General features: G+C 45.8%; 1 protein-coding gene across 1 annotated transcript; it reads right to left on the bottom strand.

The window, feature by feature from the left end:
• Nucleotides 1-308: 308 nt before the first annotated feature.
• Nucleotides 309-2,562, bottom strand: LOC140207642 (probable G-protein coupled receptor 139). The gene is made up of 2 exons (XM_072276196.1): nt 2,496-2,562; nt 309-1,219 (listed from the first exon to the last, which is right to left on the bottom strand). The coding sequence occupies exons 1-2, from the start codon at nt 2,560-2,562 to the stop codon at nt 309-311; spliced, it is 978 nt and encodes a 325-aa protein (XP_072132297.1).
• Nucleotides 2,563-17,632: the final 15,070 nt, after the last annotated feature.

Raw genomic sequence — 17,632 nt, 5'->3', positions numbered from 1 at the left:
AATGAGATGCCGTTTTGCCGCTTTGGTTTTGAACGTCGTCAGACGCTCACCCGCACTATCATCACCGAAAGGGGCGCTGGCGGTGACGACAGCAGGAATACGGAGAAAACATAAACACAAATAGAAGTGTCAGCTTAATAATTGGTAGGGGTTGATGTCGCGGGCTACAAGTGCCCACGTCTTTGTTCCTGTGCGGCGTCTCTGTCGGGGGATAAGCCAGTTTTATTCTCACCGCTGCCACGTTCTCCGATGGTCGCTAGCTCTGTCGTGTCAAAATGGAAAACAATGCGACAAACTCTGAAAGGGACTTAGATATTTTGATTATTAACGAGTTGAATAAGTGATGTCAGCGGATATTTCACTGCGCTGATGAACTGCTCTCTGAACTTGGACGGAGTCACCCCATAAATAAACGTGTTCGTGCAGCAACTTAATAGTGTTAGCATATATCCGGAGTGTTCAGCGATGTATTCCGATTCGTTGTAATTATTCTGATCCAAACTAGCAATGGTGTTATAGAGAAATTCGGCAACCTTTACCGACCACAGGATGATGAAGCTTCCGGAGATGGTGAGAAGTAAGATCACAGACCTCCTCCTGCTCTCCATCTCCGGGTCACTGCGGTTCTCCGCCTTGCTCTGACACCTCAGCCCCTTACGGACGCGACTAGTCACTAAAATGTGTCTGACTGTCAGAGCGTTGAGCAGTAGTATTAACACGAACGGGAGCAATGGCGTTAGAACAGTAGAAAACCATCTATATCCTCTCCACCCGGGATCCGCATACAAGTCCGGCTTTCTAATGCAGTCCCAGGGTATATTGCCAATTACTTTCATAGGCTGATATATGAAAGAGTAGGGCACGTTTTTAAAAAAGAACAGAACGCCCGTTGCTGTCAGAATCACAGTCGCAGTTTTCCCGGTGCAATACTTTGCTTTCCACTTCTGACAGCAGATTATGACAAACCGGTCAAATGTAAAAGTGACGGTGAACCAGACAGAACAATCCATGGCTGCCACTCCCAGGGCTGAGATCACACTGCATACAGGGGTGATGTCCAGGAATGTCCCGGGGAAATAATAATAACTGAGACGCCACAATATCACCCGAAATACGATGGTCAGTATATCCGCTGTTGCCATAGCCACCAGGTAGCGAGTGGTGCACGTGGAGAGTCCGCAGTTTCCTTGGCACAGGATCGCAATCGCAACTGAATTGACTGCAGGAAGAGCAAAAAGAATGAGTGAATTGCTGTCTCGCCGCTGCGATGGCAGGGATAAGCTGGAAATAAACTCAGTCAATTTTTTCAGACATCTCATTTCTGGATGTTTAAAAGGTGTCAAGCGGAAGTCGCAGACGCTTCGAAAGAGTGCATGTTGCGTGAAAAGGGTACAGTACATGATTCTGAAAGAGGAGCAGTATTAGGGAATGAGGCATTGGCAACTGATCAACGAGTGCGCTTTGGAGAAATCAATATAAATCTGTCATGATCAGATTTTTGATTGATGTGCAAAGCGACGATACCTAGACGACTTTTTCAACGACCGTGGCTGCCGCATTCCCGTCACCAATGTCTCCTCATACAGTGAGGCTCGCTCCCTCTGCTTTGTTAATTTACAAAGCGCAAAGACAAAAAAAAAAAAAATCGCCCTATTTGCATGTCTCAGTCTCTTCCTCCACTACCATTTGTCACCCGCCCTCAGGAGTCCTTCTTGGATCGCCTCTTTTCAATTCTGAAACTATTCTTGACCTCGGTTACTTCACACAATGTAAGGTATCTAATCAGAAAGTTTAATTTTTCACCTTTAAAGTTTTTGCCTGAGCCGTTGATACTCTAAATGTTTCAATGCTTATTGGTGCAGAGCGGAGTCTCGCATGAACTTTACCACGTCTGACCTCTAACGGGCAGCGCTAGGCTGGATCTAACTCGCTCTTCATTGACGGAAAAAGCCGTGGATGCAAACCCTGGTACACTAAAGCGCACACAGACAATTGTGTGAGTTTTCCAAAGTCCAGATGGTTCAGAGTTCAACTCGCAAGTGGAGTCCACAGAGCTTCCTTGAATCACACTGGGGATTCGCTTCTAGCGTTACCTTCAAACCTGCAACAATTTCCTAAAACACAGCGCAATATCTTTAAATTTGAATTTAAATCATGTTGCACCATTGATACGGAATAACAATAGGTTGTCCGATAAAGGAGGCGAACGCGCTGGATTGTCGGAGTTTACTTTGATAATCTCTTTACATTGATAACACAAAACAGCCTGACATGAATCGACAGAATAAATCCATCTCCACGATCTTCCATTCTACAACTGTCTCAACTGCCCGTTTATATTCATTCGAGGACAAGAAATAAACTAGAGGGGAACTTCCGAACGAACCCAGAGATTTGTCACTCTGATACACTGGCATCACAACACTGTTGGTAACTGAACGAGTCCAAAGACCGCGCTCACAGAGCAGCAAATGTTACTTTGCCCATGTTCTTACCAGGGACACCAATTACGGAAATGATCAGGTACCATATCCTTCTCACACGGTAAAATGTTTCAAGCATGCTGAGTGAGATTCAGCCTGTCTCCCAGCTCCGCACGATCTCGCTGAAGAAACTCTGAGCGGATGAACGTCCACGGCCATTCATTTATACTCGCTCCATTACACTGGATTTTCAATACCACACAAGGCTGACGTGTCTTCCAACAGCTGCGGTAAAAATAAACATGGTGTCATTCAAGTAAAATCCCAATAGTGATGAGAAACGGAGAGCTTGACACGAAGTTGAAAAATCTCGAAGACGAACAAATGACGATCTGAAACATCCATGAATGTTATTGTGAAACATTCACAGCCTCATCTCTCGGTTTCATGATTGTTATTGTTGATCTTTTCCATTCCTGGGCTGCCAAGATGCTGCCATCATAGACCAATATTAAACTGCGATTGGTTGTTCTGTTTCATTCGGGAAATTGATTTGTTTATTGACCTTGCAATATTTACAACATAAATGTGAAAAGGAACATTCCGGCTGTACGTTCTGCAATATATTTCAGAGCCTTCAACTAATATCGCATCCAGTCTTATGAAGAGACTGAACGTATGCCAAACGGTAATCAAAATAATTAACGCTTTGTCGAGCATCTCATTGCATCCAGGAAAAAAGGGAAATTCCCAATGGCCAGCCATGTCGGTTCCTCTGCACACCCCCGTCCGACATGTCGGTCCATGTGCTCAACTTCTGCCATAATGAAGCCACTCTCAGTTTCGAATAGTAACGCCACATGTTCCGTCTAGGTAGCCTCCAATCGGATGGGAGCAAAATCGATTTTTCTAACTTCCATATATTTCCCTTCTTCCTTCCCTCTTCCTCATTTCTCCACTCTGGCCTATTACCTCTTCTCTCGATCTGCCTATCACCACCCATGATCTTTTCTCCCTTACCATTCTCCCCAGGATCCACTATCCTCTCCTGTCAGATTCCATTCTCCAGCAGTGTCGTTTCCAGTTATCAACCCCCAGCCTCTTATACCGTCCCACTACACAACCCACTTGACTTCACCTCTCACCTTCTTGGTTGCTCTCTCCATCTCCTACCCCTAACTTCGTATGGTGGCATTTTCTACCTTCCCTCCAGCCCTGACGAAGAGCCTTGTTCATAAATGTCGTATCCCCTCTTCCTCTATTCCCCACTCTGGTCTTTTACGTCCTTCAATCTGCCTATCACTTATTCCTGAAACGCCCCCTCTTTCCCTTTCTCGTATTTTCCACTCTCTTCTCCTAGCTGATTCCTTCTTACCTAGCCCTGGACCTTTCCCACCCACCCGGCTTCACCTATCATATTCCAGTTAGCCTCCTTCTTCTCCCCTACCTTTTTATACTAGCGTCCACCATCTCCCTTCTCAGTCCAGAAGAAGGGTCTCGGCCCGAAACGTCAACTGCTTATTCAGTTCCATCAATGCTACCTCATCTGCTGAGTTCCACCAACATTTTCTATGTGCTGTGTTGGATTCCCAGCATCTGCATTCTTTCTCGTGTTTGCTATTTCCTTGTTACTTTTCACTTTTGTGTTTTTTTTTCTTTTTTTTTAGCATTTTGTATGGGTCGCTGAAGCTGAAGTTTGGTCACTTAGATTCTTCAGTAAACCACTGTAGAGGAGAATGCAATGATCGTTGTTCCGGATCCATGTTTCACATATAGAAATAAAGACATTCAGTATGAAATTCGCAATGAAGTACTATAAATATAAGCACACTAGATTAGGATCTACACATGGACTGATTGTATGCACAATAAGTGCCGGTAGGTACAGGAGTATGTGTAAATGAGTTAACTCTTGGAGGAAATGATAAAGTAGCGGGTGGGAGAGTGTGCTGAGTTAGAGGATGGAGTTTTGATTAGCCTGACTGTTTGCAGGAAGTATATATTTTCGAGTCTGGTGCTCGAGGTTTGTCCGCTGGGAGGCCTCCTCTCTGATAGAAGTGCGACGAACAGCCTATGAGAAAGGTGGGTGGAACTATTCATGATATTGCTCGTCTTTTTCTCGGAATCTTTCTCCGCACATGTTCTTGTTAGGGACTAGGCCGATGCTCGAAAGCACTGGGGAGTTTTATATACCTATTTTAAAGCTCTCCAGTTGCATTTGAACGGTCTGTGTGGTAAGGAAAGCTTACCAACGCAGTGATGCAGAATGTAAGGATGCTCTCGACTGCGTATGTGTCGAAATGTGTGAGTATTGCTGTGTATAATTCAGCTCTCTTCATTATCCTCGTGATGCGCAATAGTCGGTGAGCTTTGTGGACTGTGGTTGATAATGGGACTATGAGAATAGATCTGCGATATGCAGCCGCACGCAAGTGAAACTGCTCACGCTTCCTGCAGCTCTGACGCTGATGCGAAAACGTGGTTGTGTGTGTGTGAGTGTGTGTGTGTATGTGTGTGTGTGTGTGTGTGTGTATGTGTGTGTATGTGTGAATGAGTGTGTGTGTGTGTATATGCGTGTATGTGTGAGTGAGTGTATGTTTGTGTGTGTGTGTGTGTGTGTGTGTGTGTGTGTGTGTGTGTGTGTGCGTGTGTGTGTGTGTTAGTGTGTGTATGTGCGAGTGAAGTCTCACTGACATTAAGGAGGAAGTTATTTACTTAAAAACAGGCATCGCGCTCTTCCATTTCCTCTGTTGGTAGTCTCATTTTTTTTTCTTCTTATGAAGCGTCCAAACACTATCTTGTTATCGGCGAACTCGTTAATTGAATTGCCTGGATGTTTGGCCGTGCTATCGTGTATCAGCAAAGTACATAGCACACAGTTCTTGGGGGACATCCGTGTTGAGGATGATGGCGTTTCTGTATGCTGACTCTTCGAGGTCAGTCTGTTAGGAAGCCAATTACCCAGTTCAACAGTGGTGTATTAGACTTTGTTCACCAAGGATTGCGAGACAACAGTGTTTCATCCCGCGTTAAAACAACTTTCTGTTTTAGGTGTCATTGTTTCTTAGGTGTGCCGGGGCGAGCTGCATGACAGACGGGTTTGAATATGTCGGAGAGCGGTTCTCTCCACTCTGGCAGTTTTTGACGTGTGCCAATACCAGTTCAAAGCACTTTATGAAGACTTGCGTCAGTGCTAGCGGGCGGTATACATTTAAATCATAAAGCCTTTATGACATGACAGCAGAATTAAGCCGTCCGGTCCATCGACTCTCTTCCGGCGTTCCACTATGGTTGTTTTATTATTCCTCTCAACCGCATTCTCCAGTTAACACTCTTCTTCTCCTCCCTGGGAACAGTTCTTGGAAGAGACACTAACTGTTTTTCCACATATTTTGTTTTGCCTGGATGAGTGTTTCCAGCATTTCCTGTTTCTGTTCCGTCTTTCGGTTTTCCGCCGCTGACAGGGTGCGCCATGAAAGTTGATGATTGTCTAATGGAAGAATCGCGCCATCAACGTCCGGATTTATTTATTTCATTTAGATGTGACGAGGAGGCCACTGGTAGAAAATGTTCCATCTCCACTATTGACTCCGCGAAGGTTGTTACACAGTTTTGGCTTTAGGCTCCCACTTCAAATTTCTGTCATCTGGAAAGAAGCCATATTTAGATCATTTTGACCTGAGTTTACTATTTCAACTCCTTCTCTGTTTATACTGTATGTGCAGCCTCTCTCGACCCTTCCACCGCTAAACGCAACAATAATTTGGAAATATTACAGGATCCTCTCAAATAACTGCTTTGGCTTCAGCTCAGTATTTCTCAGCTTTCTGTTCCCTGTCTTTCTTCCAGCCAACCTGGCGGCGATTGTGATTTTGTTCCGGGGAAAGTGCGGTTTTCCCAAATGTGTCTCTCGCTACATGGTTGGAATGGCCGCGGCCGATCTCCCGATCGTTATCGCGGATCCGCTGCTGATGTGGACTGCACTGAATTATTTCCCCCAGTCATTCCTGCGCATCAGTCCCCAGTGCAGACTCGGTAGTTGTCTGATTTCTGCAAGCACTGCGATCTCAGTCTGGCTGACTGTCGCTTTCACCGTCGATCGATTTGTGGCTATTTGCTGTGAGAAGCTGAAAACAAAATATTGCACCGATATAATGGCGGCTGTGGTTCTCGGGACAGTGAGTATGCTGGCCTAATTGGATTGTGATCCATGACGCTTTACAGTGACAACGAGCGAAATTATTGATGGTGTTCCCTGGTATTGTATTGTTACACCCAGCTCCAAAAACTTTCCCTCATGGGCGGAATTTGCGATATTTCACCGCATTTTAATCCCCTGTGCCCCATTCTTTCTGATTTTGCTGTTCAATTTTTAAATTGTCAGGCGGATTCTCGTCGTCGTCGTGGCTGTCCCTCGAGGTCGAGGATGCTGCTCTTCGTTCCGTACAGAGCGAAGACGCCTGTGCGTGTGTTTGTTTAACGAATACTTGATGTTGCACTCCAAGAAGCACACGATACTTCACAAATCAACCAACTGATTACAACGGCATGGAAACCATGACAATTGGAGCTGATGGGTTTGTTGCAGCCTTGATCCACCTTCACAGCCGTTGAGTTCGAAGTAACTGCGTCCGCCTGTTCCACCGTTGAGGTCTTGGTTGGATTGTTCTTTGTCGGGGACCTCACCCTCGTCCTTACCGCCATGGGTGACCCTACCAGGACCATAGCCCCAGACGGCGTCCCTCTTTGGATCTCAGGACCACACAAGCTTCTCCACCGCGACAAGGTGACAATCCACGGAGAAGCAGCGGATTTTAGCCGACAGTGGGGCAGGCAGAGGGCTCCAAGGAAAAAAAAGAATGGAGAGAATGACAAGAATAGGGAGATGGAGAACCGACGCAAATCGTCAGCATAACCGGTAGCTTCATATTGTTGTGGGTAACACAGGTGGTATTTTATATCTATCAACGGATCTTAATGAGCGTTGTTTATTCTGTCACAGATCCCCGTTACATCACAGACCACACATCGGGAATGCTGCAGGTTCTCAGTTCCTGCACTTACACGTGTATTTACGCCCTGACTCGGAGCAAATTCCGAGTGGAACTAAAGAAAACGGTGAAAACCCCATTGAATCGGATCTTGAAACTCAGTAGACGCTAGAAATCAGTTCGGCTGTCCTCATGCTCTTTTTGCTATCCCGAAGTTGCGGGTAAGTGGAAACAATGTGATGAACAAAATAAGCTCTGGAAAATCTGCAGATGCTGGAAAAACAGATCAACACACGCAGCTTCAGTGTCCTGATGAGTGGTGTCGCCCAGAAACTTCGACTATTGCCTTTTGTCCGCGGTTGATGCCCGGTCTGCTGAGATCCCTCAGTATTTTGTGCGTGTTCCCTTAGAGTTACAAAACAACTGTTTACAGCTGGTCTCCCGACTGTATCACTGGCCTCAAGATCCCATAGATATCCTCTTTGCACCGCACCTTCCACTCCGATTAATTTGAAGCTTGAGGCGAACCTCTTATACCTGCTCCCCGATTCTGAAAAAAAAAAAAAACGCCTGATCGTGGAGTATATTTCTGTCTGTGTCAACCACTCCTGCACCCGCAAAACCAGTCTTTTCCTCCACGCTTTTTTCTCCTCGTTCTCCTTCTGTCTACCATGAATTATCTTCCAGTAACAGACTGTAATTGTTTTACAAATGACGACAGAGTAACATTACCTCTGCTAATAGCGTGAAAGACCATAGTAATAACTTTCTCCACTGTATCATTTCCCTGCAGACAGAGTTTTTCGGACAATTTGCTGACTAGTAGCCCAAAAAAACAAACTTGTCTCTAATGAGATCATCTCTCAGATTTCCATGCGAACAGTTGTCTGACAGGGCATACAACGCTGTGACGAAATCATTTAGGCTTGTATTCAATGATGTGTCACAAGGGTCAGTTCTGGGACAATTGTTGTATGAACGTTATGTGAATTTACGAGGCATATTTAGTTTGCAAATGATACTGAAACATGCTGTGTTGGCATAGTGCAGATCCCTTTGAATAATTACAAAGGGATCATCCAACAATGTGGGCTGGGGATTGGCAAATGTCCATCAATTAGATAAATGTGATGCTATGCACTTTGGAGAATCAAACCAGTGTATGATTTACACAGTGAAAGCTGCAGTCCTGGGGACAGTAATGGATCAGAGGGTCTGATGAGTGCAAGTACAGCTACAAGTAGATAGAGTGAACACAAAAATGTTTGGCCCAAAACCTTCATCAGTCAGGGAACATAATGAATATAGGAATTAGGAAATGTCGTTGCAGTTACGCAACACGCGAGTGAGGCAGCTCCTGGGGTATTGTGCACAGTTTTTTTCTGCATTCTGTTATAGGAAAGATGGTGTTAAGTTATGAACGTCCAGAAACGATTTACATGGATGTCACTGGACTTGTGGACCGGAATTCTAAGTGTATTGCACATTTTCTGGAAGGTAGAAGATTGAGGGATGATCTGATAGAGGTACAGTAGACCAGAACATGGGTGGCATTTTTAGTTCCCCACAAAGGAGGTGACTGAAACAAAGAGGACATCGGTTTTACAACAAAGACGAGATTTTTTAAAGATTTGAGTGTTGAAAGACTTAATAGGACTAATTTTGTGTGTAAAGATGGGAGATGTACTTTTAAAAATGGATCGAAGAGAGCTTTCTGTTACAGAATATGGATCGTTCCACCGGGCACTGGGGAGGGAGGTGGGTAAAGTGTCAGTAGATGAGAACTTTGGGACTCGTCAAGACAGAACTGAGGATGTTTCAAATCAGAACCGGGACAGGGAGATGGATAGTCAGGAAATGTTGGCTCATTTCAACATCGTAGACAGAATCTGACAAGTGTGGATGTCATGGTCCAGTCCGGGAAGTCCGCATTCCGGTCACGGTCCGGTCCGTGGATCCAGGACTCCGGGTCTTCCAGCTGTCCCTTGTTTGAGTTAATCACAGGGACCTGATTCTCATCTTGGGGCTTGGAATATAAGTAGCCTTGAGGTTGAGTGTGGGCTGCTGGTTTGTCTTATCAGTCCCCCTTGGGGCAACCTGCTGATGGAAGGCAAGTGAAATAATTCGTGATCTCTTGGCCTGGTTGGAGGACCGCTGCTTCATGGAGCCTTGTTGCCACTCGTTAGAGCAGTCTTTGCGGTATGGATTCGGCTGTTTTCCTGGCCAGCTGAGTGGCCGTTAGCCACTCCGGGTTAGGTAGGGATCCGTCTGTTTCCGTAGGCAGCGAAGGTTGCTGGCTGTAACTGCGACTCGGAACAACCCCGAAGCACAGATGGAACTGTCTGTCGTTCATTGGTGCTTGTCCCTTCTTGTCCTCGCCTCCGTGGGGTAAGTCAGGCCGTTTTTCCGTTGCCCTGCGGGGGGATCTGTCTTGTCTTGTCCTCCCCTCCGTGGGGTAAGTCAGACCGTTCTGTTGTTGCCCTGCGGGAGGGGGGGGGGGGTGGTGTCATGGTTTTTCTTGCCTTATCCTCGCCTCTGTGGGGTAAGTCAGGCAGTTTTGACTTTGCCCTGTGGGCGGACATGTCTTGTCTTGTATTGTCTTTGCCTCTCTTTGGTAAGTCCGGCAGTTCTGCCGTTACCCAACAGGTGGACCTGTCCCACCTTGGTGTAGAGTCCCGGCTTGTCTTAGGATAAGTCCCGGCTCTATGCCTATGTTCTGTCCTGTCTCATGTTAGTGTCGTGCTAAAGGTGAATCCCGGGTTGTCGAAGGATAAGTCCCGGCTCTGTGTTGATGTTCGGCTCCCGGTATGTCTCTGAGCTCCAAGAATCCAAGCCTCGAAGATCCCGCAGCCAAGCTCCAAGAACCCAAGCCTGAAGGCCCCAGCCTGCAGCTAAGCTCACGACACATGGCCACAGCCTGCAGCCAAGCACACGACCCAAGGCCCCAGCCTGCAGCCAAGTTCACCAACCAAGGCCCCAGCATGCAGCCAAGCTCATGACGCGAGGCCCCAGCCTGCATTCAAACTGACGACGCGAGGCCCCAGCCTGCATCCAAGCTCACGACGCGAGGCCCCAGCCGGCACCCAAGCTCACGACGCGAAGCCCCAGCCTGCACCCAAGCTCACGACGCGAAGCCCCAGCCTGCACCCAAGCTGAGGACGCGAGGCCCCAGCCTGCACCCAAGCTCACGACGCCAGGTCCCAGCCTGCATCCAAGCTCACGACGCAAGATCCCAGCCTGCAGCCAAGCCTGAAGACCAAGACCCCAGCCTCAAGCCTGAAGACCAAGACCCCAATTTCAAACCTGAAGACCAAGACCCGAGCCTCAAGCCTGAAGACCAGGACCCCAGCCTTTCTCCAAGTTCAAGAGCCAAGACCCCAGCCTGCCTCCATATTCAGGCATCTAGAGCCTTGCCACGTCCTGTCTGGAAGCATGTCATATCCTTGCCTAAGGGGGTTATATGTTGTGCCGACCCTCAAACCCTGCCTCCCATATAACCCCCCCCACCTCAAATTCCTCCACATACCTGTCTAATAGTCCCTTAAATTTCACCAGTGTATCTGCGTCCAGCACTGACTCAGGCAGTGTATTCCACGCACCAACCACTCTCTGAGTAAAAAACATTCTTCTAATATCCCCCTTGAACTTCCCACCCCTTACCTTAAAGCCATGTCCTCTTGTATTGAGCAGTGGTGCCCTGGGGAAGAGGCGCTGGCTGTCCACTGTCTCTGTTCCTCGTATTATCTTGTACACCTCTATCATGTCTCCTCTCATCCCCCTTCTCTCCAAAGAGTAAAGCCCTAGCTCCTTTAATCTCTGATCATAATGCGTACTCTCTAAACCAGGCAGAATCCTGGTAGATCTCCTCTGTACCCTTTCCAATGCTTCCATATCTTTCCTATAGTGAGGCGACCAGAACTGGACACAATACTCCAAGTGTGGCCAAACCAGAGTTTTATAGAACTGCATCATTATCCCGCGACTCTTAAACTCTATCCCTCGACTTATGAAATCTAACACGCCATAAGCGTTCTTAACAACCCTATCTACCCGTGAGGCAACTTTCAGGGATCTGTGGACATATCTCCCCAGATCCCTCTGCTCTTCCAGACTACCAAGTATCCTGCCATTTACTTTGTACTCTGCCTTGGAGTTTGTCCTTCCAAAGTGTACGACCCTCACACTTCTCCGGGTTGAACTCCATCTGCCAGTTCTCAGCCCACTTCTGCATCCTATCAATGTCTCTGTGCAATCTTTGACAATATTCTACACTGTCCACAGCACTACTAACCGTTGTGTCGTCTGCAAACTTGCCAACGCACCCTTCTACCTCCATATCTAAGTCGTTAATAAAATTCACGAAGTGTAGAGGTCCCAGAAACGACCCTTGTGGGACACCACTGGTCACAATCCACCAATCTGAATGTACTCCCTCCACCACGACCCTTTGCCTTCTGCAGGTAAGCCAATTCTGAACCCACCTGGCCAAACTTCCCTGAATCCCATGCCTTCTGGCTTTCTGAATAAGTTTACCGTGTGGAAGCTCGGTAAGGTTACGGACAAAACCGCTGTAGAATCCACCTGGGGAACAGTTAGATGTTGAAGTACTGCTTCGTTCAATCAGATGCTGGAACACAATGGGCTCATAAGGCTGCCTTTCACTGCCCTGTGGGTTACCAGCACGACCATCAACACGTTTGTCTCTGATGTAAATACCGGCATGATTCAACAAAATATTTTATTTTGTTTAGATTCCATTCCGATTTCATATCATGGTTTAACATAACTTAACCCATGACCTTGGCATTTCTTCCGCAATGTCCTACAGAAATAAAAGCAGGACGGTCATATAAGGCCACACCATCACATAAAACCATGTTAGAGAACATTATTAACACACACACACACACACACACACACGCACACACACAGACGCACACACACACACACACGCACACACACACACACACACTGATACTCTCTCTCTCTCTCTCTCACACACACACACACGCGCGCGCGCACACACACGCACACACACACACACACACACACACACACGCACACACACACACACACACACACACACACACACACACACGGGGGGGGGGGACGCAGGCAGATAAACGCGAGTGCAAGTATTAAATTATTTGCCGATCTTCCTGTCCATGCCTTTCCCTTCCCATTCCGACCGCGTTAAACAGAGTACTGTACCGTTGAGTCAGCATGACGATTAAGGGATAGAGGAAACAGAAGTGACATTGAAACAGTCACAGGACAATGTTGCAGAAACAGATATTCAAAGTAGAATGGACACAAAGAAAAAGTAAAATGGGAGAACAGAGAGCAATAGCTCAGTCTACCGGAGAGCAAAGCATTCACGATGCAATACTTTACAATGTGAAAGGGAAGAGAGGGTTGGTATGCAGTTTACATGAATTGCAGAATTAGTGATCGAGAACGACGGCAGTGCAGAGACAATCGACAGACGGGAGACATTCAGTCGGATAATCTGAGAGTGTGTGTTTCATGCTCTGTCTGTTTTTCGCGGGTTTAGGGTGCCGAGCGGTGGTTCATTCTGGTACAGACTGAGATGTGGGCTACTTTAGTTCTCACTCCCTGGTTCAGTGTGAGAGTGTGCATTTCATTTTGTACATACCAGTCTCTGCTACAGGGTAAGAGTGTGGGTTTCATTCTGTATCTGTCAGTCTCTGCTACAGTGTGAGAGTGTGGGTTTCATTTTGTATCTGTCAGTCTCTGTTACAGTGTCAGAGTGTGGGTTTCATTCTGTATCTGTCAGTCTCTGTTACAGTGTGAGAGTGTGGGTTTCATTCTGTATCTGTCAGTCTCTGCTACAGTGTGAGAGTGTGGGTTTCATTCTGTATCTGTCAGTCTCTGTTACAGTGTGAGAGTGTGGGTTTCATTCTGTATCTGTCAGTCTCTGCTACAGTGTGAGAGTGTGGGTTTCATTCTGTATCTGTCAGTGTCTGCTACAGTGTGAGAGTGTGGGTTTCATTCTGTATCTGTCAGTCTCTGCTACAGTGTGAGAGTGTGGGTTTCATTTTGTATCTGTCAGTCTCTGTTACAGTGTCAGAGTGTGGGTTTCATTCTGTATCTGTCAGTCTCTGTTACAGTGTGAGAATGTGGGTTTCATTCTGTATCTGTCAGTCTCTGCTACAGTGTGAGAGTGTGGGTTTCATTCTGTATCTGTCAGTCTCTGTTACAGTGTGAGAGTGTGGGTTTCATTCTGTATCTGTCAGTCTCTGCTACAGTGTGAGAGTGTGGGTTTCATTCTGTATCTGTCAGTCTCTGCTACAGTGTGAGAGTGTGGATTTCATTCTGTATCTGTCAGTTTTTGTAACTTCCTGTGGCTTAGCAACACAACTACTTCAATGTTGAATGAATATAAACAAATTACATAAATTGTTTAATTTAAATAAATAAGTGCGTAAATAAGTTCATAAAATTGTAGAAATAAAACCCACAGAGGCAGCGTGTGTCATGTTCTAGCAGCATTTTTTTGCATACATATCCCTGAACAATTCTAAATTGCTATCTTCACCGTGAATCTCTGCACTCCTGTGTTTGCGAATTCTGTTATCAGTCCCTCAATGTGCCCCAGAGTATGAGTTTATTCGAGTGATGTCCCACACGTAAATAATATCACATTCATTTCCATTTTCTTCTGATAGCTTCAGACTTGTCTGTATCGCGCTATCTATGTTTCATAGATGAAATAGTGACAGCCTTTTTCTGTGTAGTACTGAGAGAGTTTGGGAGCAGGAATGTGAGGGAAGCTCAAGTTTCACATTTGGAATAATGGCAACAATTGGCTGCTGATGAATTACTGAGAAATTGGCGTCGCCGTTCAGGGAACACACCCAGTATGTGACACCGGGTAGAAAACATGCTCGCTGTGTAGACAGACACTCTGCCCAGTTCTCCATCAGCCCTAGACGACATCGATATTTACGTCATTTTCATCAGCTTCCCCTGCATAATACTTATTTTCGATACCTTGAATTCCAGAGCTGTTCACAGTTTCCTTCATCGCTTAAGCTATCTTCTCCACATCTGTAGTATCTTTGTGTGTATGTCTGAGCCTGTTTATTTGTGTGTGTGTGTGTGTGTTTAATTGTGTATGTATAGCTATGCATGTATGTGTGACTACATGAGTGTTTGCGTGTAGAAGTACCTCTTATATCTTTTAAAGTATATGAATAAAATTTCCGATTCCTTCCGTGAATTTTGAATTCACCTGACGAACAGTTAGATGTTGAAATACTGTGGCGTTCAATTGTCTATAGGAATACAATTGGCTGATAAGGCTGTCATTCACTGTCCTGTGGGTTACGAGAACAACCATCAACACGATTTTCTCTGGACAGCCAAACCAGGTTACACACGAAATAAAGTGAATATAGAGATCATTATCACCACGGGCACACACACACACGCACACACACACACACACACACACACACACAGATACACACACACACACATACATACACACTTTTCCCATCTTTCTCTCGCACACGCACACCCTCTCACATTCACACACACTCTCATTCTTCATCTCCCTCTTCCTCTCACTAACTCTCTCTGTCTAGAACACACAGACACTCACTTCCTCCATCTTTCTCTGTCTCTCTCTCTCCCACCCCCTCTCTCTCCCTCACGCGCTCGATCTCTTGCCAGTTCACGCACTAAACTATTTGCAAATGTCCCTGTTCATGCCTTTCTCTCCCGACACCGAAGGCATTAAACAAGATATTTTACGGTTGAGTCTGCAAATATATTAAGAGACAGAAAACAAAACTGAAAGGACATTGAAACGGTCGCACGGCCATGTTGCAGAAAGAACGCAACGGTAGCAGCATGAATGAAAAAAAAAACAGTGAGTTAGGGGAACAGAGACACGTTTCAATCCAAAAAATGAAGAGGAGGTTGATTTGCAATTCACATAAAATACAGATTAATGGTAGAGAACAACAGCAGTGCAGAGACAATCAACAAATGGGAAACGTTCAGTCGGATAAATTGAGAGTGTGCGTTTCATTCTACGTGCTTGTCGCGGGAAGAGCGTGAAGGGGGTTGCTCATTCTGTACCCACCAGTCTCCGGTGCAACGTGAGAGTGTGGGGTTAATTTTGTTTATATAAGCCCCTGGTATAGACCGAGAGAGTGGTGTTCTGCAGGTGCCAGTCTCTGCTAAAGTGCGAGGGCGGGGGTTTCTTTCTCAGTCCGTCGGTCTCCGCTACTGGGCGAGAGCGTGGGGTTCATTTTGTGTTTGTCAGGTTCTATTCGGGTAGAAAGTGTGTCGTCTCTGTCCATTAACTGCGAACCTCTGATTCAGTGTGAGCGGGAGTATAATTTTTCATCGTTTTCGCTCTTCCTCAAGTCAACTAAATATAGTAAAGCTGGTAAAAAAAATCATATTCTATATTCTCAAAGCTATTTTTTAGAAGACGAGTCTTCTGCAGTTGGTTATGTTAAAATTGTGAGATGGACAGTTCACTTATGAATGATGACGTTTTATGCAACAGTACATCCTGTGTAATGGAGTCATATGATAACAGACCGTTCGGCCCGAGTTCATTCTGCACGCTATTCGTTGCTTAACCACATAGAGCCAATTGAGCAGCGCCTGATCTGAAACTTTATATGGCTTGGCAACACAACTTCTTAAATGTTGAATGAAAATAAACAAAATATTGAAATTAATTTATTCGAGCAATGTCCCATTCATAAATAATATAATATTCATTTCGATTTTCTTATAACAGCTTCAGTCTGGTCTGTAATATGGAAACCATAGAAAGGGTGCAGAGGGGATTTACAAGGATGTTGCCTGGATTGGGAAGCATCCCTTATGAGAATAGGTTGAGTGTAATCGGCCTTTTCTCCTTGGTGCGACAGAGGATAGAGGTGACCAGATAAAGGTGTATGAGATGATGAGAGGCATTAATCGTTTGGATAGTCAGAGACTTTTCCCCGGGGCTGAAATGGGTTGATCGTGAGGACATAGTTTTAAGGTGCTTAGAAGTAGGTACAGAGGAGATGTCAGGGGTAAGTTTTTTTTTACACAGAGAGTGGTGAGTGTGTGGAATGGGCTACCGGCAACGGTGGTGGAGGCGGATACGGCAGGATCTTTTAAGAGACTTTTGGATAGGTACATGGAACTTCGGAAAATCGAGGGCTATGGGTAAAGCCCAGATAGTTGTAAAGTAGGGATCTGTGGGCCGAACGGCCTGTATTGTGTTGTATGTTTTCTGTGTTTTTCTTTTCTAAAGATAAAGTATGACCGGTTTTGTGCACCAGCGGTGTGAGGTCTTGTATTACTACAGGGTGCTTTGTCGTTCGGATAAAATCCATCACTATTGACAGCAGAAAATCAATCAGGATGTATTTTGTTTATTTTTGTGCTGAAATTTATTTCTGCCACAATTTCTCCCTTTCACATTTTCCTCGACAAGCTAAACTCCGAAATCACATGCAGTGGGAAATATTTGTGAATGATTCTCTCATTCGTACATCTCCATCTATTTCAAATTTTCGAAATACATATCTTTTACTACTTCAAACATGTGAAATTCTGCACATGATCGAATCGGAAGCAACACACAAAATGCTGGAGGAACTCAGCAGGACAGACAGCATCTTTGGACATGAATAAGCAGTTGACGTTTATTCCATCATCTACCCGAGACCTTTCTTCAGGTCTGGCAAGTAATCGGGGAGACGCCAGAATAAATGGCGTGGGGAGGGAAAAGGTGAGAGATGAAGCGAAGTGGTTATAAAAGATAAAGCGCTGGAGCTGAAGGAATCTGGTAGGAGAGGACAGAGGAGCACAGGGAAAAGGAGCAGGAGGGGGATGATGTGTGAGCTGATAGGTGGGTGAGAATAAACATGGGGCCGGAGCGGTGAATAGAAGTAGAGAGGAGGAGGAGGGATTGATTTAACTGACATTCATGACATCAGGTTGTTTCTCCTACGTCTCCAGTTTGTTCTCACCGTGGCAGAAGAATAACCCATGGTCCGAAAATATCAGGTCGGGATTGGGAATCAGAATTCAAATGTTTGGACACCAGAAAGCTCCGCTTTTCACTGTTGGAGCGTTGGTGCTCGACGGAATGAAGCCCAGATCATCACGGGTCTCGCCAATATGGAGAAGGCCACAATAGATCAGGTGAAGTGTTACCTCACCTTGAAGAATTGT

Source organism: Mobula birostris, chromosome 13 (genome assembly GCF_030028105.1).
Source record: "Mobula birostris isolate sMobBir1 chromosome 13, sMobBir1.hap1, whole genome shotgun sequence".
NCBI lineage: Eukaryota > Metazoa > Chordata > Chondrichthyes > Myliobatiformes > Myliobatidae > Mobula > Mobula birostris.
Note: the sequence above shows the minus strand (reverse complement) of the source record. Positions and strands in the feature narration are given on the sequence as shown.